Genomic DNA, 22,917 nt, shown 5'->3' on the forward strand with positions numbered 1-22,917 from the left:
CTTCAAAGGATAGGAATACAAGGGAACTTCCTTAAAATGATAGAGGGAATACATGAAAAACCCACAGCTAATATCATCCTCAATGGGGAAAAATTGAAAACTTTCCCCCTAAGATCAGGAACAAGACAAGGATGTCCATTATCACCACTATTATTCAACATCGTGTTGGAGGTTCTAGCCAGAGCAATTAGACAAGAAAAAGAAATACAAGGCATCAGAATTGGAAAGGAAGAAGTAAAACTATCACTGTTCGCAGACGATATGATACTATACGTCGAAAACCCGGAAAAATCCACAACAAAACTACTAGAGCTAATAAATGAGTACAGCAAAGTAGCAGGTTACAAGATCAACATTCAAAAATCTGTAGTGTTTCTCTACACTAGCAATGAATAAGCTGAGGGGGAAATCAAGAAACGAATTCCATTTACAATTGCAACTAAAAGAATAAAATACTTAGGAATAAATTTAGCTAAAGAGATGAAAGACCTATGCAAAGAAAACTACAAAAAACTGTTAAAAGAAATCACGGAAGACCTAAATAGATGGAAGGGCATACCGTGTTCATGGATTGGAAGACTAAATATAGTTAAGATGTCAATCCTACCTAAATTGATTTACAGATTCAATGCAATACCAATCAAAATCCCAACAACTTATTTTTCAGAAATAGAAAAACCAATAAGCAAATTTATCTGGAAGGGCAGGGTGCCCCGAATTGCTAAAAGTATCTTGAGGAAAAAAAACAAAGCTGGAGGTCTCACGCTGCCGGACTTTAAGGCATAATATGAAGCCACAGTGGTCAAAACAGCATGGTATTGGCATAAAGATAGATATATCGACCAATGGAATCGAATAGAGTGCTCAGATATAGACCCTCTCAACTATGGACATTTGATCTTTGATAAGGCAGTCAAGCCAATTCACCTGGGACAGAACAGTCTCTTCAATAAATGGTACCTAGAGAACTGGCTATCCATATGCAAAAGAATGAAAGAGGACCCGTATCTCACACCCTATACAAAAGTTAACTCAAAATGGATCAAAGATCTAAACATTAGGTCTAAGACCATAAAACAGTCAGAGGAAAATGTAGGGAGATATCTTATGAAACTTACAATTGGAGGCGGTTTTATGGACCTTAAACCTAAAGCAAGAGCACTGAAGAAAGAAAGAAAGAAACGGGAGCTCCTCAAAATTAAACACTTCTGTGCATCAAAGAACTTCATCAAGAAAGCAGAAAGACAGCCTACACAATGGGAGACAATATTTGGAAACGACATATCAGGTAAAGGTCTAGTATCCAGAATTTATAAAGAGATTGTTCAACTCAACAACAAAAAGACAGCCACCCCAATTACAAAATGGGAAAAAGACTTGAACAGACACCTCTCAGAAGAGGAAATGCAAATGGCCAAAAGGCACATGAAGAGATGCTCAATGTCCCTGGCCATTAGAGAAATGCAAATCAAAACCACAATGAGATATCATCTCACATCCACCAGAATGGCCATTATCAACAAAACAAAAAATGACAAGTGCTGGAGAGGATGCGGAGAAAGAGGCACACTTATCCACTGTTGGTGGGAATGTCAAATGGTGCAACCACTGTGGAAGGCAGTTTGGTGGTTCCTCAAAAAACTGAATATAGAATTGCCATACGACCCAGCAATACCATTGCTAGGTATCTACTCAAAGGACTTAAGGGCAAAGACACAAACGGACATTTGCACACCAATGTTTATAGCAGCATTGTTTACAATTGCAAGGAGATGGAAACAGCCAAAATGTCCATCAACAGACGAGTGGCTGAACAAACTGTGGTATATACATACGATGGAATATTATGCAGCTTTAAGACAGAATAAACTTATGAAGCATGTAATAGCATGGATGGACCTAGAGAACATTATGCTGAGTGAGACTAGCCAAAAACTAAATGACAAATACTGTATGGTCCCACTGATGTGAACCGACATTAGAGAATAAACTTGGAATATGTCATTGGTAACAGAGACCATCAGGAGTTAGAAATAGGGTAAGATAATGGGTAATTGGAGCTGAAGGATACAGACTGTGCAACAGGACTAGATACAAAAACTCAAAAATGGACAGCAGAATACTACCTAATTTTAATGTAAATATGTTAAAACACTGAATGAAGCTGCATCTGAGCTATAGTTTTTTTTGTTTGTTTTGTTTTTTATATATATTTTTGTATTTTTTATTTTTATTTTTTTCTCTATATTATCAATTTATTTCTTTTTCTGTTGTCTTGCTATTTCTTTTTCTGAATCGATGCAAATGTACTAAGAAATGATCATCATACATCTTTGTGATGATATTAAGAAGTACTGATTGCATATGTAGAATGGAATGATTTCTAAATGTTGTGTTAATTAATTTTTTTAATTAATAAAAAAAACATAGCCATGACATTTGTATTGTTTCCATTTAATTTTGATTGTGTTTTTGCTTTATGGATAATACAACTAGCTGTGTTTTTTGGTGCATAGATATTTATCACTGCTAGATCTTTGCTGTGGGTTACTTTTTTTTTTGGTTCATTTTTATGAAGCGATATAAAAAACCTTTCTTTGACCAGTTTCACGCTTTTGCTCTGACATTTCTCTTATTTGATAATATTGTGAATGTCTTTTCTTTGTGTTTGTATTTCTTTATATTTGACTGATCTACTACACCCAACCTTTTAATATTTTTATTTTCTGTTTTGTTCAAAGTATATCTCCAATATTTGCTTTTAGTTAGATTTTACCTTGTGATCTGATCAGTATTTTTTATTATTGGTTGAATATAGCTCATTTAAAAGTTTTTTTAAATTTATCTTTACAATGTTTTTTTATTAGAGAAGTTGAAGTTTCACAGAAAAATACAGAGTTCTCATATTACTCCTCTGCCCCCATTAACACCTTGCATCAGTGTGGTACCTTTGTTAATATTGATGAAAGAGTATTATAATTGTACTATTATGCATAGTCCATAGTTTAAGGTTTACTGTGTTGTACACCCCCTTTTTTGTTTTTGTTTTTTTTGTTTTTTTATTTTGGCACCATATTTACAGCCTAAAATTTCCCATTCTGTTCACAACCAAATATATAATTGAGTGCTGGTAATTACATTCACAGGCTTGTGTTACCATCATCACCATCAGTAACCAAAGCTTTTCTGTCATCCCCAATAGAAACTGTATATCAATTAAACATTAACTGCTTGTTCCCTACCACCATACTGGCCCCTGATAATCTGCAGTCTAGTTACTGACTCTATGAATTTTCTTATTCTAATTATCATATAAATTTGTTTTGCTATGCTGGTGTCAGGTCTATTATGATTTCCTGTGACTTCTGATTTTGGTGTTTTTTTACATTTTTCACATCATCTTAAATATGCTATGTGTTTCCCTGGTTTGTTGTATGTGTGGGTTTGTTCTAATAATGTAAAAGATTTATTTTTGTACAACCTGATTATCTTTATTTTAACTTTATGTAGTATACTTGACCCTTCGTTTCTTTAGAAAGATCTTTTGATTCCATATTACTAACAGTGACAGAATTAGTACATTTACAGTTTTAAATTCTTACCTTCCCCCTTTCTGTTTTCTATCATTTTTCTTTTTTTTTATTTTAATGGAATTTTACTGAGATATATTCACATGATATGTAATCATCCAAGGTGTACAATCAATAGTTTACCGTGTCATCATATAGCTGTGCATTCATCATCACAGTCAGCTTTTTTTGTGTGTATGCCGATGATAACATATATACTAAAAAGCAATAAATTTCAAAGCACACCACAACAATTAGTTGTAGAACAAATTTCAGAGTTTGGTGTTTTTTACATGTTTAAAATCATCTTAAATATGCTATGTGTAACAGTTAATCAGTTTTAGGTTTTTATTAGTAGCTGCTCCAAGATACTGGAGATTAAAAGAAATATCAGTATAGTAATTCAGCAGTCATATTCACTTGTTAAACCCTACCTTCTCTGTTTAACTATATCATCTCCTTTGATTTTTCTCCCACTTTTTAGAGTTTTTTTATTATATATTATATATATTATTATAGAAATCCTTAATTTTTCTCAGCATTTTCTTTTAAACTTCTAAATTTACTTATATATTACTTGATTTAGCAATTTTCACTTATGTCTCTTGTGCAATCCTCTTCATAAAAGATGAGGAAATTAGTGTACTTGTCTTTTGTTGGCTTTATCATTTTCATGATAAATCTTAGAAAGATCATACCATTTTTAAGAAACAGCTTTATTTAGATATAACATACAATAAATTGCACATACTGAAGTATACAATTTGATCATTTTTGACCCATTGAACTGCCACCCACCACAATCAAGAAAATGAACATATCCTTAATCTTCAGAAGTTTCCTCATGTTTCTTGGTAATCCCTTTCTCTTGACCTCTTCCTGCTGTATCCACCTGTCCCCAGCCAACTATTGAACAACTTTTTATCACTGTAGATTAGTTTCTAGTTTTTAGAATTTTGTATAAATGGAATACGGTATTTATTAGTTTTTCATATAACTTCTTTCATGCAGCGTAATTTTTTTTGAGTCATCAATATTCATGTACCAAGAGTTGCTACTTTTTATTGCTGAGTATTTTCCATTGTGTGAATGTACTACAATGTGAATATTAATTCAACTGTTAATGGGCATTTAGGTTATTTCCAGTTTTTGACTTTTGCTACAAACACTCATGTGTAGGCTTTTCTGTTTTTACATTGTGGGTCATAACCAGTGAGTTATAAGACTCTTGCTGTTTCCTGTTGTCAGAATTGTTATCAACGTGTGGATCAGCATGTGATCCTATTGGGATGGTCGGATTGTCAGGTTCTCTGTGGATTATCTCAGGTATCTAATATTTCTCAAATTTTGCTGTGTATAAATTACCTTGGAATCTTGTGAAAATGTCTCAGTAACTCTGCACTTAACATTCTGCATTCTTACGAGCTCCCAGGTGAGGCTACTGCTGCTGGACCACTCTCCACATTTGAGTTACACAAGTCTAGAGCCTGCACGTTAATGTATCCCTGAATCAAGCAAGATAGTAATAGTGTACTAATTTTTTTTTCTGCCAGCTGAAAGTAAACCACTCTAGTGTTATATTTTTATCCAAAATGAAAATGTCTATATTTTCCAAGTTGTGGAGCATTTTAAGTGCCAAGAGTTGTATTAATCCCCTTTACTCAGGAAGACTACATCTGGAAAGTAATCTGCAGTTAAAGTCACTAGTTAATTAAATATTATTATCTTCCATCTAGAACCCGTTAGTCTTTTGCATTGCCCAAACAAGGGAACTAAATGGGAAGGTGTTAGGACCTACTCCCACTGCATCTCATCTCTGATTTTCCTCACAGAGACTTTATTTAATTTGGAATTTGGTGGTAGCCTTTCTGACTTTAATAACTTATAGAGTCAGGAACTGGGGACATTGGCACAGTAGGGCTTTGCTGTTTTCCAGGACAGACAGTAGTCAGAACTCTGGTGCAGTCAACTGACTTGTGCTTTGCTCCTGGCCCCTGAGTTCTCCCAGTTGGGCCAGGCGTATTGTGACCTTGCTCTAGGTCCCCAAGAGTTAGCAGAGCCAGAGTTAGTGTGATCTTCAGACTTCCTGAAGAGTCTCTGCATTTCCTTTTCCCTCAAATAAATGACCCCAGGTTCTTAGGGGAAGGATGGAAGAATGGCTTCCAATGCTGAATGCTTCCTTAGGGATCTCTAGGTCTGAATGAGAATTGGTGATCGACAGTTATGATTACGAGCAACCACCTGGCTCTGGAGCCAGACTGCTGGTGCTCAGTCAACCAGGCAAGAAATAGCAATCTCTCTGGGCCTTCATGCCCTCACTGTGAAATAAGGCAGTAATAGGTCTTATAAAGGTGACATGAAGCTTAAATAATATTTGTAGAGTACTTAGGGCAGTAACTGGCATGTAGTAAACACTGTGTATATGTTTGTTAGATACATAGGTAACTATGTAGGGGTAGGAAGGCAGGTGGTTATTAGGCTTAGAGAAAGTAAGTGTCTTGTTTCATAGTGGTCACAGCCATGAATCTGAGCTGGGATTTGTCCTTTGGACTTTCTACCATTGCATTCTGCTACTTCCCTGAAAGCATTTTGCATGGTACCTGGCATATATTTTATATGATCAAACAGAGACTAAATTTACCACTTTTCCAGTTCAGTAATTTGTAGAGCCCTAAAGTGTCAGCAGAAACATGGTTTACTTCTTTACTACCGATGAACTCAAATGGATTAGACTTTGTCTCTCTTGTTCTGGCTTGGATATTGTAAAAAATACAATAAAATAGTGGATGAGTTTATGTCTTGTTACATTAATGACCTTCAGTTATATTACAGAATAGGTTTTTTCAGTAACTGAGTGTGCGCTTTAATTTTAATTATAGTATAGATTCTTTTGGTTGTGTAAGAAAGCATCATCTGTACTATTGAATATCAAATGGCTGCATAAATAATGTATCAGGTTGTTGTAAAGATACTAAAAGAGAGAGTATCTTGGTGTAGTATTGTAATAATATGTTGCTTCATTTTCCAAATATACTTTTACAAGTTTTCGATACCCCTTACTGATAAGAATTAAGAAAGGTGCTCTTCACTTTAATCATTCAGTCTGAAATGTGTGGCACACAGCAAGCTTGGCCTCATGTTACTGTCACTTGTGTTCTTACTTTGCAGTCCTAGTATCAGGAAGAAACCTGGCCTCTCCACTTTGCCAAGGTCCTTTGGTTTCAGTTAAAGAGGAGTTTACTTATTTCATTGTCCTCTTCCTAAGCATTTTGTTCTCTATATTCTTGGGCAAAGTTCTTTTTTTAGAATTTTTCATTTTTAATTTTTTTATGAATTGATAAAACCTGAAAATATAGTGATGAGACTGTAAAAAGTATATGTGGGAGGGAATGCAATTTGTTCTCGATCTGAAAGAAATAACGATGATATCATCTTGCTCTTCTATCAGTTTTTCATCACTACAGCTTGTAAAATTTCTCCACTGCAGATTTAAGCCTCATGCTAAAATCAGGCTTTCTTGTGTAGGATACTTTTACCTTTGGTCTTTGGAGACAGTTTCTGTTTAGGCCTGTCATGCTTGACTTCTCACCCTGTGAATTGTCTCCCATTTGCAGGCAGCCAGCCCCCTGGGGGGGTGGAACGTGTGGCTCCCCCAGGGGGCTCCTTCCTCAGTGGCTGGAGCTGGGGCTCCTGCAGAGGCCTTCAGGTTTAGGGCAGGTCCATTGTGGTTTTTTGACTCCTTTAAAACTTGATGGGAATGAGAGACTACACTAAGCTGAAATTAGGAAAAATTTGGAATTACTTTATTATTTTCAGTTAATCTTGAGTGTGCTTCTGTTCTTGAATGCTGTCAATAAAATTAAATTTCCAGTGTACTGTATATGGAACTTTTCTGTTGAAATATTTCATTTTTCTGTTTTGTTTAAGAACATTATTAGCAAAACCGGATATAAAAATCATGACTGACCCTGGCATTTTTTCGTGAAAAATCATATTGTTTATATGATAAACAGGTAATTTACATATATTGTATGTTTTATTTGAGAGCAGAAAGTGGATGCTTAGCTTTTTCCCCCATGTTTAAAACCCTCTGACTGCAAGTACTTTAGGCAGTGCTGTGTCCTTTTATGAAGTCTACGTGTGTATTCCTTGGGGCTCCTTTTTTATTTTTCCTCTTAAAATAGCAAACTGTTTAATTGTTTGCTTTAATTATATATTTTTAGGAGCGTATCAAAGGAATATTATCTTATTTGTCATACCTGGCTCATTTCCTGGTACAGACTCAAAATAGCATCTAATCCTGCTGGCTGCATAACAGATTGAGTCATGATTTCTTTGTATTGCTGTTGGGAATGGACATTGCTCATTGGGTATGCAGCTATTTCATTCAGTTGCACTCTTATACAGCTGCTATTTTAATATTCCTTCAGTTTTTTTTAAAGTTACAATTTACTTTTCTGAAGGTGCATTTTATTGAGTTTCCTCTAAAAGTATTAAGTGCTGCCAAGTTGAAAAAACACTGCCCAAGTATATTAGATAACTGGGAAACTAGTATGTGCTTTCACATGAAAAATATTTTTTCTGAAAAATATTTGCTAAGAAAAGCATTTTTTAGGGTATAATTAGTATTATGTGTAGACTTAGAATTTATGGCATTATAAATAGTTAATATTAATTACCCATTGAAAATTTTAAAAAATGGAAAAAACAAACAAAAATCTACCCGTTGAATACTAATAAAGCTGTTCTACTTAAATAGTTCTTTAGAAGGGAAAATGTTACAGACCGCTTTCTAGCATTGTCAGTATTTGAAAGTTGCGAATAGTTAATGATTTGAGAATGTTATTTTATTTTTCTCATTCTTTTTGCATAAATTTTTGTCATCTTGCATTATATTTCATATTGGTTATAATATTAAAAGCTTGTATCCCTTTGAGGAATTTAATCTCTCAGTTTCTAGACTATTTAGAAATAATTTTCATTAATTTCAAAAAATATGGGAGGAAAGTGTTATGTTCTCTAACTTCAGAATTAAGAAACCTAAGCCTGGGATGACTCAGGGCAGAATGAGTGGAAACATGCTGTTCGGTTGCATTTTATCTCTTCCCTGTCTGCCCCCATCACCCAGGTCAGTGCCTTTATACTTGCTTTATTTTTCTTAATTTCCTCCTATCCACCATATAAACCGTACACTCAAGGTCATGTGGAACCTGAATGAATGTCCTCCCTGTCCCATCATTTTATTTTATCAGCAGTTTCATATTCTTTACAATGGGAAAGGGTGGGGTCCTAGTAATATCATTATTTCAGTTTCATTTAAGGTGCTTTTGTTGTACATTGAATGTTTTTCTTATTTTAATGACATTTTATACTTCTGAATAAGTAATGGGTTTTAACTTTCTGTTGCCTTTGAAATTTAAGTAATATTTATTTGGGAATATTAACTAATAAAAATACAAGACAAAACCTGATCACTCTTTAAGGCAGTAGTTTGCTATGTGTTTGGTATTAAGTACTCTGTTAGTGACCAGGAAGTCTGAACAAAATCTTTCTGGATTCTGTCTGTACTTCAGGGCTTATGAAGCTAGGAATATTACTTTTGTAATTCACAGGTAGCTTACTTGTTTGACCCTTGTACTAGTCTACATTTGCTGTGCATAATTTGATGTGAAGGAAAATACCTCTTTCCATATATGTCACATCAGTAGGTTTCTATTTTTAGGGAAAATGTAAAGAATATGAAACAACCCTGATTGTTATGTCTTAGGAATTTTCAGAATCTGAAATTCAGCTTTAGCCTCAGAAGTACAGCTATTTCAGACCTAGTTTTGATCTTGTAGACTGTTTTAATTCACTTCTATTTCTCCATCAAAGAGAAGAGTCAGCCTCTGGCAAATATTTATTGGGGGCCTCTGGCTCTCACTACCTACAGCATTTCTATACCAGGCTTTCTCCAACCCTAGGAACTCTTTGCAATTTTAATTTTTGTTGTTGTTCTGTAGCTCTGTAGATGTAGTATATGTAGGACTGCATATATTCATCTTATTTCATTAAATTATTAGCAGAAAAAAGATTAAAAACAAAAAGTAGAAAAGGAGGCAAAATAACAGGCTTTATGTAATAGAAAGGGAAGAGGAAGTGAAAACCTTGAGGTTATTCCCAGGTTGGTAAAAAGATGTTATTAACTGGCATTAATATGCTGTTAATGTTTGTTTCAGAGTAGGCTGTACTGGAGTGAATACTCTATTTGAAAAGTGTCGTAGAAGCATAAAGGAATGGAGGCAGCATTTGAGCTGGGTGGTAAAGGGAAGTATGGACCAGCTAGGCATTCCAGGCTGAGGAAGCAGCTTGTTTGCACTGTGGGGACGTGAATGGGCATAAGGTCTGAAGGTGGTTTAACTAGTTTGGGGCTGGGACATAGCATATGTATTTCAGGTTGGAAGGAGAGTTGAGCAAGTGGGAAGAACTTAGTTCAACAGATGTCTCACCTGCCACGATAAAAACTTACTCCATTTTTATCCTGAAAGTGGAATAAATAAACATTTTTTTAAATTTGTATTTAAAAAAAATTTTGTGGTAAAAAATATATATAATATGCACTTTGCCATTTTAATTATTTTTAAGTGTACAATTCAGTGGCATTACATATGTTCATAACCATCACTACTGTTGTCTATTTCCAAAACTTTTTCATACTTCAGGCAGAAATTCTGTACCCATTAAGTAATAGCTCTACCTTTTCTCTTCTCCCTGGCACTTAGTAATCTATAATATACTTTTTGTCTCTGAATTGGCCTATTCTAGACATTTCATATAAGTGGAATATAAAATATTTGTCCTTTCCCTCAACATCATGTCTTCAAGGTTCATGCATATAGCATTTATCACACCTCATTCCTTGTTATGGCTGACAATTAGTCCATTGTATGCTGTATTCCTTCGTCTCTTGCTCACACCTTTGGGCTATTGTGAATAGTGCTGCTATGAACATTGATGTGCAACTCTCAGAGTTTCTGTCTCCGTTATTTTGAGTATATACCTAGGAGTGGAATTGCTTTGAAATATGGTAATTTTATGCTTAACTTTTTGAGGAACTGCCAAGCTGTTTTTCACAGAGGCTATACAACTGTACATTCCCACCAGCAATGCATGAGGATTCCAGTTTTTCCACTTCCTTTCCAATACTTATTTTTTGTGTTTTTTTATAATAGCTTTCCTAGTGGGTGGGAAGTGGTATCTTATTATAGTTTTCATTTGCATTTCCCTAATGACAAGTGACCATAAGTGTCTTTTCATGGTGTATTGGCCACTTATACTATCTTCTCTGGATAACTGTCTATTCAAGTTCTTTGCCCATTTTTTAAATTGGGTTATTTGTCTTTTTATTGTTGAGTTATCAAATTCTTTATATGTTCTAGTTATTAAAACTTTATCAGGTATGTGATTTACAACTCTTTTCTCTCATTCTTTAGGTTTTTTTTTTCACTTTCTTGATAATGTTCTTTGCACAGACGTTTTTAGTTTTTGTTGCTCGTGCTTTAGCAATAAAACTAGGAATCTGTTGCCAAATTGAAAGTCAACAGGATATACCCCATGTTTTCTTAAAAGAGTTTTATAGTTTTAACTCTTCAATTTAGGTAAGTGATCCATTTTCAGTTAATTTTTTTTATATGATGTAAGGTAGGGTTCAATTCATTCTTTTGCATGTGGAAATCCAATGCAAACAACAGAAGAGACTGTTTCCCATTGAATGGTCTTAACACCTTCATTTGGCCGTAGGTGTATGGGTTTATTTCTAGACTCTCAGTTCTATTCTGTTGGTCTATATATCTGTCCTTATGCCAGTAATACACTCTTTTGATTATTGTAGCATTGTAAGTGATTTTGGAACTGGGAAGGGAGAGTCCTTCAACTTCTTTGCTAGATTGTTTTGGTTACTTGTGGTCTTTGTAATTCCACTTGAATTTGAGGATTGGTTTTTCCATTTCTGCCACAAAAGTCTGCTATAGGGAGTGTGTTCAATATATAGGTTGCTTTGGATAGTATTTACGTCTTAACAATATTGTTTTCCCTTCCGTGAACACAGGATGTCTTTCCATTTATTCAGGTCATCTTTAATTTCTTTCAGCAATGTTTTATAGTTTTCAGTGTACAACCCTTTCACTTCCTTGGTAAAAAATAAGTTTGTTCCTGGATATTTTATTATTTTAGATGTCATTGTAAATGGAATTGTTTCTTGACACCCTTTTTGCCTTATTCTTACTGGTTTATAGAAATACACTGAATTTTGTGTGTTGATCTTGTACCCCACAACCTTGCTGAATCATTTATTAGCTCTAGAGCTTTTTTGTGGGTTATGTGGTTTATTTGAGATTTTCTATATAGGATATGTCATCTGTAAATAGAGGAGTTTTGTTTCTTTTCAATTTGGATGGCTTTTATTTCTTTTCTTATCTGATTGCTCTGCTTAGAACTTCTAGTGCAGTGTTGAATAGAAGTGGTTAAAACATTCATCCTTGTCTTATGATCTTAGGGAAAAGCTTTCTCCATTTAATATGATGTTAGCTGTGGGTTTCTCATATACCCTTTATCATGTGGAGGAAGTTTTCTTCTCTTCTTGTGTTTCTGAATGTATTTATCATTAACATGTGCTGGATTTTGACAGATTATTTTTGTGTATAAACTGAAATGCCCATGTGTTTTTCCTCCATCCTTCTATTAGTGGAGTATATTACATTAAAATGTTGGTGTGCTTGATTGAGACCATGGGTCTCTCAGGCTGCTCATTTTTCTTCATTCTTTTTTCTTTTCCTAGGTCTGGATAGTTTTAATTCCTATCTTCTAGTTCACTGATATTTTCTGCCTGTTCAAATCTGCTGTCAAACCCTTCTCGTGGGTTTTTCATTTCATCTATTGTACTTTTCATCTCCAGACATTCTACTTGGTTCCTTTTTGTAATCTTTATTGGGAACATCAATAGGGAACATCAGTTTCCTATTTGTTTATAGATCATTCTTCTGATTTCCTTTAATTCTTTGTCCACGTTTTCCTTTAGCACCGTAGGCATATATAAGATGGTAGTTTTAAACTTGTTTGGTAAGTCCAATATCTGGGTGTGCTGGTTTGAAAGGAAGTATGCCCCCTAAGAAAAGCCATGTTTTAATCAAAATATCATTTTGGAAAGGTAGAATAATCTCTATTCAATACTGTATGTTTGAAACTGTAATGAGATCATCTCCCTGGATGATGTGATTTAGTCATGAATGGTTGTTAAGCTGGATTAAGGGACGACATGTCTCCACCCATTTGGGGGGGGTCTTGATTGGTTTATTGGAGTCCTATAAAAGAGGAAATATTTTGGAGAATAAGAGATTCTGAGAGAGCAGAGAATGCTGCAGTACCACGAAGCAGAGAGTCCACCAGCCAGTGACCTTTGGAGATGAAGAAGGAAAACGCCTCCCGGGGAGCTTCATGAAACTGAAAGCCAGGAGAGAAAGCTAGCAGATGACGCCGTATTTGCCATGTGCCCTTCCAGCCAAAAGAGAAGCCCTGACTGTGTTCACCATGTGCCTTTCCAGATAAGAGAGAAACCCTGAAATTCATCAGCCTTCTTGAATCAAGGTATCTTTCCCTGGATGCCTGTGACTGGACATTTCTATAGACTTGTTGTAATTGGGACATTTTCTCGGCTTTAGAACTGTAAACTAGCAACTTATTAAATTCCCCTTGTTAAAAGCCATTCCGTTTCTGGTATATTGCATCTAGCAGTTAGCAAACCAGAACACTGGGCTTCCTCAGAGACAGTTACTTTCACTTAATTTTATTCTGTTAATGAATCATCCTTTTCTGTTTCTTTGTAAGATTGTGATTTTTTTTTCTTTTTTGAAATCTAAACATTGAATATTACTATATATTAACCCTGGAAATCAAATTCTCCCCTTTCCCCAGGATTTGCTGGTGGTTTTTATTGTTGAAGGCTGTAGTAATCCATTTATTTAGTGAGCTTTTTCCAAATTGTTTTTTGCCAAGACTGTATTCCTTGTCATGCTTGATCACTGTAGTTTCTGTTCCTTTAGCTAGTGTTCTGCGAGAATTTTTTTTTAATTGGCAAATCTTCACACACGTACAAACTATACATGGTGTACAATCAGTGGTTTACAGTATCATCACATAGTTGTGTATTCATCTGCATGATCATTTTCAGAATATTTGCATCACTAGCGAAAAAGAAAGAAAAAGAAAAAAGAAAAAATTCATACATCCCATACCTCTTACCCCTCCCTCTTGTTGACCACTAGTATTTCATTCTTCTCAATTTATTTTACCCCCTTGTCCCCCTTATTATTTATTTTTTTATCCATATTTTTTTACTCATCTGTCCATACCCTGCATAAAAGGAGCATCAGGCACAAGATTTTCACAATCACACAGTCAGATTTTAAAAGTTACATCATTATACAGTTGTCTTCAAGAATCAAGGCTACTGGAACACAGCTTAACAGTTTCAGATACTTCCTTCCAGCCACTGCAATATACCATAAACTACAAAGAACTATCAATATAATGTGTAAGAATAACCTCTAGGATAACCTCTCCACTCTGTCTGAAATCTCTCAGCCACTGAAACTTTATTTTGTTTCATTTCTCTCTTCCCTGTTTTGATCAGGAAGGGTTTCTCAATACCATGATGCCAGGTCCTAGCAAATCCCGGGACTTATGTCCCATGTTTCCAGGGAGAGTTACACCCCTGGGAATCATGTCCCATGATGAGGGGAGGGCAGTGAGTTCACCTTTCAAGTTGACCTAGAGATAGAGTCCACATCTGAGCAACAACAGAGGTTCTTTTGGTGTGATTCTTAGGGTCAGCAAGTGTTTTGACAGATACTTTCTTCAATACCAAGAGTTAGAAAAAAGTAAAGAGGGGAGAAAAAACTAAACAAAACACTTCCTGCACTTTGCAGATGGCTCTGTGCTGGGGCATTCCTTCGACTTTGCCTAGCTTGTACTGATCAGAGAGATCAGCATGAGGTGAATGCTGTAGTGTCCTGTCAGATCTTTTTTTGAGTGTGTTTCTTGCCTTGAGTATGTGCCTGACTTTTTATATTCCCTCATATACACAGATGCTTTTGGATGCCCTGATTTTTTTAAAGAAAATCTCCTCAGCTGTTCCTCTTGGGTCTTTAGTGGTCTGTTGCATATCTCAGTCATAATCTTTTGCCCCAGGTGGCTGTTCACCTTACAGACTTTTCAAACAATGCCTGCTGCTTTTCTGCTCTGAGTGATTTCCAAAATAGGCGAAACAGAGATGAATTCCTTGCCTCAGTCCTTCAGGTAGCTGTTAGATTAGTACAGATGTACAGACTAATTTGTGATTAGATCTGCTCTGACTCCTCCAGAAGCAAAAACTCAAGTCCCACCGTGGAAATGCAGGCTGTTGTTTAAGACTGCCACTGAGTAGGGAGGGTATGAAGGTAAGGACAAAAACACCACAAAGTGTCCCTCTATTTTTTCTTTTTCCATAGTAGCTCTAATATTTTCTTTTTATTGGAGAAGTTGTGGGTTTACAGAACAATCATGCATAAAATACAGAATTCCCACAAAGTACCTTTTTTTATTAATACCTTGCATTGGTATGGAACATTTGTTACAATTGAATATAGCACGTTTTTGATTGTACTATTAACTGTAGTTCATGGTTTACCTTGGGATTCACTGTTTGTGTAGTATAGGTCCATGGATTTTTTTTTAAAAATTAATTTCTGTTAGCATATATACAATCCAACATTTCTTTTTAATCATAGATATATATCTCAGTATTTAGTTACATTCATGATGTTGTGCTACCATCACCACTATCATTTCCAAAACATTTCCATCATTCCAAATAGGAACCCTGTACATTTTTTTAAACCTTAGTTTCCCATTTCCAATTTTCTCCCTATTCTCTGGTAACCTTTCTGCCAGATTCTGACTCTGTGAGTTTGGTTATTCTAATTATTTCAAATCAGTGCCATCATAAGATATTTGTCCTTTTGTGTCTGACTTATTTCACTCAACTTCAAGGTTCATCTGAGTTGTTGTATGTATAAGGACTTCATTCCTTTTTATAGCTGAATAATATTCCATTATATGTATATACCACATTTTATTTATCCATTCATCAGTTGATAGATACTTGGGTTGTTTCCTTCTTTTAGCATTTGTTAATAATGCTGCCTTGAACATAAGTGTGCAGATATATGTTCAAGTGCCTGGTTTCAATTCTTCGGCTATATACCTAATAGTGGGATTGCTGAACCATATGCTAGTTCTGTTCTTAGCTTTCTGAGGAACCACCAAATTGTCTTCCACAGAGGCCACACCATTTTACATTCTTACCAGTAGTGAATGAGTATTCCTATTCCTCTACACCCTCTCCAACACTTGGTATTTTCTTTTTTTTTTTTCATAGCAGCCATTCAGAGGGGGTGTGAAATGATATCTCATTATATATATATTTTTTCTCATTATGGTTTTGATGTGTATTTTCCTGATGGCTAATGATGTTGAGCATCTTTTCATGTGCTTCTTGGCCATTTGTATATTTTCTCTGGAGAGATGTGTATTCAAGTCTTTTGCCCATTTTAAAATTGGGCTGTTTGTCTTTTGTTATTAAGTGGAGGGTTTTCTTTATGTATTCTGGAGAGTAAACTGTTATTGACTTTGTGGCTTCCAAATATTTTTCTCATTGTGTAGCTTGTCCCTTTTCTTTTCAGGATAAAGTTCTTTGAGGCACAAAAGTTTTACATTTTGATGAGACTTATTTACTTATTTTTTCTTTTGTTTGTGCATGGGTTTAAAGTTTAGAAACTATTGTCTAGGACAGGATCCCGAAGATGCCTTCCCTACGTTTTCTTCTAAGAGTTTAATAGTTCCGTCTCTTGTATTTAGGTATCTAATCCAGTTGAGTTGATTTTTACCTTTTTTTTTAATTCTGTATTTGCTTGGTTGCTAAAATAGACTTTTGATTGTTTTTCAGAGCCCTGAGAAAATTGATTCTGACACAGTTTGATAGCTTCTGATTGTTTTTCCATATTGTTTTTAGGGGATGGGAGCTTGGTGAGACCTAGTCTTCCATCATGCTGATGCTACATGGAAAATTTTAAAAAGGGAAATAGTATCACTATGTTTGCATTTTGGAATGATTATCTTACAGGATATGTGGAAGATGGCTTGGAGGGAGGCAAGTTGCAGATGGAGATAAATTAGGGACTTCTTGCTGCTGAGACTGAAGGGACCCAGAACTCTGCCAGTGTAATAGGTGGGAAGCTGGCAGATTTGTGAGGTATTATACAGGACTTAAAAATAGTTGGATTTAAGAGAATTAGAAAAGAGGGCATGTGAGTTGACGTGTTTCTTTCTTGGGTGACTTGGTGAATGGAGGTGCTACTAACTGTGTAATAGAATCTGGAAAAAGGATTGAGAGAGTTGATTTAGACATAAAGCATCTAAGTGGAGATGTCCAACAGACAGGTAACTATAGAAATACAGGAAGCAGTTTGTGTTTAAGGTAGTGATTAAGAAATCATTGGTATTAATTAGCGCTGATAAAATTATGGATGGGATGAGACCTCCTGGGTGGCGCTCACACTGAGAGAGGAGCAAATCTGAGAAAATAACCCCAAGTAGAAGGAAAAGCAAGAAAGATGGGAGACCCAGCAGGCAAATGAAGAGAAGAATTCAAGAATGAAGGCGTATATGGGATTCATTAATCTGTGATTTTTCAGAGACAACAAGTTTAATAGGGACTGAACATTGTGCCTTGGAGATGGGACAACATTCCGATGTCACTGGTGGCTTGAACAAGAGCAGTCTTGATGGATGGAGCTCAGATTGCTCTGAGTTGGACGTGAATGGGTGTGGATAACCTTCCATTTACTCTTATTGCAGAAGCCTGTCTGTAAAGGGAGGCTAGCAGAGGACTGAGGCTAGGCCTGGGGGAAGGTTTTGGTGGAAGGTACCTAAGATTGAGGAGTGTAGAAATAAAATAATCTCTAAAGCAAAGTTCTTGAGAAAGAAGGGTTGAGAAGTGAGTAACAGCAGTTGCATTTCACTTGCAGTGGCTTGAAATGACCTTGGGAACCACTTAGATTAATTTAATATTATAATACTTCTTTGATATTTCTTTCTTTTCTCTTTTCCCCCCAGATAAAAGTAATTAGATATAATTTGTACTTTAAACTAATTTCCCGACCTATGAACACTGACCTAACTCTCTGCTTACTTTTTCCACCAAGTGTGCTGTGAAGTAAATATATGAAGCACTTTTGAAATTATTCTCCTTTTGACTCTTTTCTCTCCTCCACAAACGTTCAGATAGATGCCAGTAGTAGAGTGCCTGTAGCGTGAAAGTCCCGTCCACCTCCCGTGCCATCTCTTTTCCTTTGGCAGCTTTTTTTCTGGTGGGGGAGGGGGTGGACTGGGGGAGCTCAGGTAGCTCTGCCTACACCTGCATCACAGCCTTTTCAGACTTCATTCTCAGAATAGATCTGACAAATGCCTTTGTGTTTGATTGTCAGTGTACTTCAAGACGTTTGTATATTTTGAAGGGGGTCTAGGAATCAACTGCTGACTGGGGCCTTTCACAAATCAGACTGCCTATAGAAGAGTGAGATTTTAGGGATAGTATCTTTCTAATATCCACATTCTGTTTAAGTTTTAAGGTTGGCCAGCCTAGCTTCACATTCTCATAGTCAAAAATAAAATTAATAGGAAGGAATCTACTTCACAGAATAACTACTTAATATCGCCAGTCACATCTTGAATTCGTTATAAAAGTGAAGTCTGTATATTGTAATTCACAGAAGTCTTATAAAAATTAATATTCGGTTTCTGGTTTCAAGAAAGTCTAGTTTTGAGTTCTGCCTAACCCCTTCCCAGTCATGGTTCTGCATTCTTGCTCAGAGTCTTCCATTTGGCAACTACTTGACTGAGTGTGGTATTTTGTAGAATCTGATCATATTCTAGGCTTTTAAATAGCCCTTCTTGCTAAATTACTAGAATAACTGGGTCTATGCCAGACCAACCAGTTGGACTGCTTCTTTCATATTTGAGTAGTTGTTACTTTGTAGAATAAAAATCTATCATTGTTAGCACTGGGATAGCCCATATAAAACATCACAATTTTTGCAATTGTATACCTACTCTCATTTCAACTTGAAATTTGTGTGAACCAAACATCTCATAAAAACTTTAGATTCTAAGATTAAGAAGTCGTATGGACTGTGGTTATGTTAATTTAGCAAAACTATTTATGAAAGTGATTCAAAATAAGGGAAGGTTTAAAAATACTGTACATTCATTGAGGGAACGCTGTACAGCCGTTAAATAATGTTTTTGTAGGTAATAATGGAGGAAATGCTTATATTTTGTTAAAGGCAAAGGGATGCAAAATATTTTATTTGATGTCCCATTTAAAAATAAATTCACACACAAAAAATCTAAATGGAATTATGTAATAAGATTGATCTGGTTAAGAAGCGTAAAATTTCTTGTGTTTCAGCTAATCTTCCAGTGCCAACCATTGCAGCGATAGACGGACTTGCACTGGGCGGTGGTCTTGAGCTGGCATTAGCCTGCGACGTAAGAGTGGCAGGTGAGACTTAATCCTTTCAGAACATCATTTTTAAAAAAAACGAGGTTTGTGTTTACTCTTCAGAATTCCAAGTATGTTATTCTAGTTCCTGTTGTTAAGTAGAATATTTATAAAAAGTCGCCTCTGGGGTTAATGACATATTTAAAATTCCTGGTAGTTTTCATTTCAATATTAAGCAGTAGGAAAAGAGATCAGAATTTAGGTCAGACAAAACTGAATTTGATTCTTAGATCCTGCCCTTTTTAGATCAGTTTCCTCTTCTCTAAAATGGGGGAAGTGATCATTGCTGTTGTGAAGATTAAATGAATTACTCTTTGACATTTGCCTAGCACAAGTGTTTAATTATTATTAACTACAGTGAGAATAACTTAGTCTCTTTGATGTTCAGTTTCTTCATGCATGGTTTTTGAAGTTTGTATGAGGTGATTATGAAAATAATAATGAAAACAATTAATGTTAACTATTTATGGAGTGTTTACCAGCCCAGCAACTGAGCTACATTTGAATCGAAGTAGTCTGGCATCACAGTCTGCACACCTGTTGCCTTGCCAGACTGCTGTATACTGATGCCGCTAGTTTTGTTGTGAACATTATATTCTGCATAGTCCCAGCACTATCTCTGTCCTCTATCTCTCATCATGTATGATATAAAGATGAGTTCCTGGGCTGAGAACTGGACAGAACAGGCAGTAAATAGTGTTTCCCTTCATCACTTCTGATGTAGCTGCCTATTAAAAGCTGTCAACATAATTACATGTTTTTAGTAATTTTTTTGGTGACTGTTCTTGACGTGTGTGTTTATAATCCATGTGTCTGTTTCCCCCTTTCCACTTTATTTTAGGTCCTTATTTTCTTTTCTAGAATCATTGGAATATACATATAATCCATTTTGGAAGAATGTAAATTCTGGGAATTAGGATATTGGAAGTAGTCCGAGTGCGTTTGGATATGCACATAAATAAATAATTAAGATGTTTTAAGATATCCGGGAAGACAAACATGAAAAGAGGAACCCTGTCCAGCTGTTGGAACAGTAAAACTACTTGTCAGAAAGTGACCAGAGGCTTGGTCTTGAAAAGGGGCCATATGTGATAGGTTGTTTTAAGCTATTTGAACTGGGGGACTGTTCAGCAGTTAAAGTATTCATGCTCATCAGAAACATTTGTGCTCCCTCCTGGCCCTGAATACAAACGGTCTAAACCTTCAAACATGGCTTGGCACCAGCAGGTTTAATAATATAGTTACTGGCCTGCTCTTTCTGTGTCAAAACTCACTTCACTGCTATAAGCAATTTTTAACATAATATGTCTCTTAATATATGTCATTTAGATTGTTTCCTTTTTTTTTTTTGACACTGAATGTCTTTTGAGGTGATTATTTTGGAAAATGTATGGCATAAGTTTAATTAAAACAGTTTTCAGTTGATCTTATTTTACTTTTTCAAGTCATTATTTTTGAATTTGATGATATATCTGTTCAGTTTTGTTTTTTTCTTTTTCAGCTTCCTCTGCAAAAATGGGCCTGGTTGAAACAAAGCTGGCAATTATTCCTGGTGCAGGTATGCATCAGTAATATCCACCTCTCACTTAATACTCTTAATTTGTTTCTCAGAACAGGGCATAAGGCAAAAAGGTGTCAGTTGAAAAAACTGCTATGGAAATACAGGATTTGCGGTAGACTGATACTGCCTTGTTTGCCCCTAGCCAAGTCCTTATTCCTCTCGCTTCTGAGGGTGGCCAAGACAGCGGGTGCTCTGACAGTGGCTCTTTTTTGTGCTTTCCTCCTGTGCTGTCTGCATTGTTTCTTAATTTTTAAATTCCTGTAGCCGTCATATTTTTATCACTGTTTGGATCTGTCCTGTTAAAGGATTACACAGATATTTTGATATTTTATGTGAGTTTGTAAATGTGCGCGCTCTCACGGTGGGCTTCTCGCGCATGGTCAGATCCCGAGTGAGGAAGGAGTGTGGGGTGCCAAGCTCAGTGCTGCCTTGAGTGTCTGTGCACTGGGACACAGCTTGTGGTTGGTGAGGAGCCGCGGTTGGGAGTCCGAGACTTACTGTTTCTTCTCTTAGTACAGAAAAGATATGTGAGTGTCTTCTAATGGGAGAATCATTACATTTAAGAAAGCACTTTACTCAACATTTTATAATGAAGTATTTTTCTCAGCTAATTAATCTAATCTGAATTTTTAATAATTTTGACTCAGAGTATATTCCCATTTTTTGAAATTTTTTTTCAAAAAGTAAACTTCATTTAAGACTATGCACATTAGAGTAGCCTTTGGTAATGGTTACTGTAACATAAATGGTAATTTACTGACTATAATCTGAATGAAATAATAGCAATAATGTAAAAATTAATGTTGAACGTTTCAGATATGATTGCATGTGAATAGGTTAAAATTGTGGATTTCACATTATTATCAGGATATTTATCCTGATTAGGGTAGACGGGTAGAAATCAAAATATAAGTTATAGTAAAATTGAGGACTACCCAGCTCAGTGTGTAGAACTCAACTAGATTTTCAGTAATCCTGAAAACACTCTTATAAACTAAAAGCATTTAATATTTACCTCTTCTACCATAACTATCTTTTCCACAATGACTAATTGAAATACTAGAGGAAAGATAACATGGATCCAATTGAAGAGAATTATCAAATAACTAATGTGCAAAACAAAATAAAATTTAGAAAGAGGATGATATGACATGTTTCTGAGACTCTGTTAAGAAGTAAGCATTTATTTGTTAAATTAGAATATAGCTTTTTTATAGCTGGTATAAAGTAGTTCTAAAAAAGTTACTGACTTTTAATGATTTTTATAGCAATTTTTTCCTGGGTTTTTTGTTTGTTTGTTTTTGTACAGAAAATTAATTAATAAGTGGCAGAACTTAGGAATAGAAGGAAAATGAACTTGGAAATTTGGGTATTTAGCATTCTTAAACATAAAATGTTGCATTGCAAGGTAGAATGGTTATAGGAGAGTAATGGTTGGTGTGATTAGATGAATAAAGATTAACTGATTATACTATAAAAATGAGGGCCATGGCTTTAGCTCCTTTTGTCTTCTCTCATATGGCTTACTGTACCATCTGAAGACTAGAAATTAGAATTTCCTTCCAAATATACTTAAGTTCTTTATGGTCCTCTCAGTAGTACATCCATTAATTAGAACCCCCTTTTTGTAAATTTGATTGAATTTGGCCTACATGTTTCCATCAATGCAATTCGTCTTTTAAATTTTTATTAACTAGTTTGATTCCTGGAGCCTGCCCATGCTAAAAAAAAAATGCATTTAAATTTTTATTAACTAAGTTTATTTGTTATGGATTTAACATTTCACTGTCCATTTATAAAGAGTGGTTTTCTGTCTTTTACTGTTCCTTTTTTATAAAATGAATCCATTGGAATGTATTTCATTTGCTCCTTTAGTATCATGATGCTTCTGTGTTCATAACTCATAGTGTGTGTAGTTAAATGACATTGGATGTTTTATTGAAAGCGAATTTGATTCTACATAAAGCAACCTATTCACATTTAGATAAAGAAAAGATGCATATGGAATTTTTTGTTCGATTTTTATATTTGTATTATGGTTATTAAAGTGTCCTAGCTAAAGCCTGATTTATTAAAAATAATATATGTTTGTTTAAACATTTGATAGAAAAGAGCTCTTTGAAATTATGTGATTATTTTACCATTTATATTTC

General features: G+C 35.2%; 1 protein-coding gene across 2 annotated transcripts in view; it reads left to right on the forward strand.

Annotated features, from left to right (window-relative positions):
• AUH (AU RNA binding methylglutaconyl-CoA hydratase) overlaps positions 1-22,917 on the forward strand; it is a 209,215-nt gene that overhangs the window by 93,769 nt on the left and 92,529 nt on the right. For both annotated transcript variants that reach the window (XM_077139479.1, XM_077139473.1), the window contains exons 5-6: positions 19,111-19,203; positions 20,705-20,761. In XM_077139479.1, the coding sequence (XP_076995594.1) occupies positions 19,111-19,203; positions 20,705-20,761 (150 nt within the window). The remainder of the gene's footprint in view (positions 1-19,110; positions 19,204-20,704; positions 20,762-22,917) is intronic.

This window comes from Tamandua tetradactyla, chromosome 2 (assembly GCF_023851605.1).
Source record: "Tamandua tetradactyla isolate mTamTet1 chromosome 2, mTamTet1.pri, whole genome shotgun sequence".
NCBI lineage: Eukaryota > Metazoa > Chordata > Mammalia > Pilosa > Myrmecophagidae > Tamandua > Tamandua tetradactyla.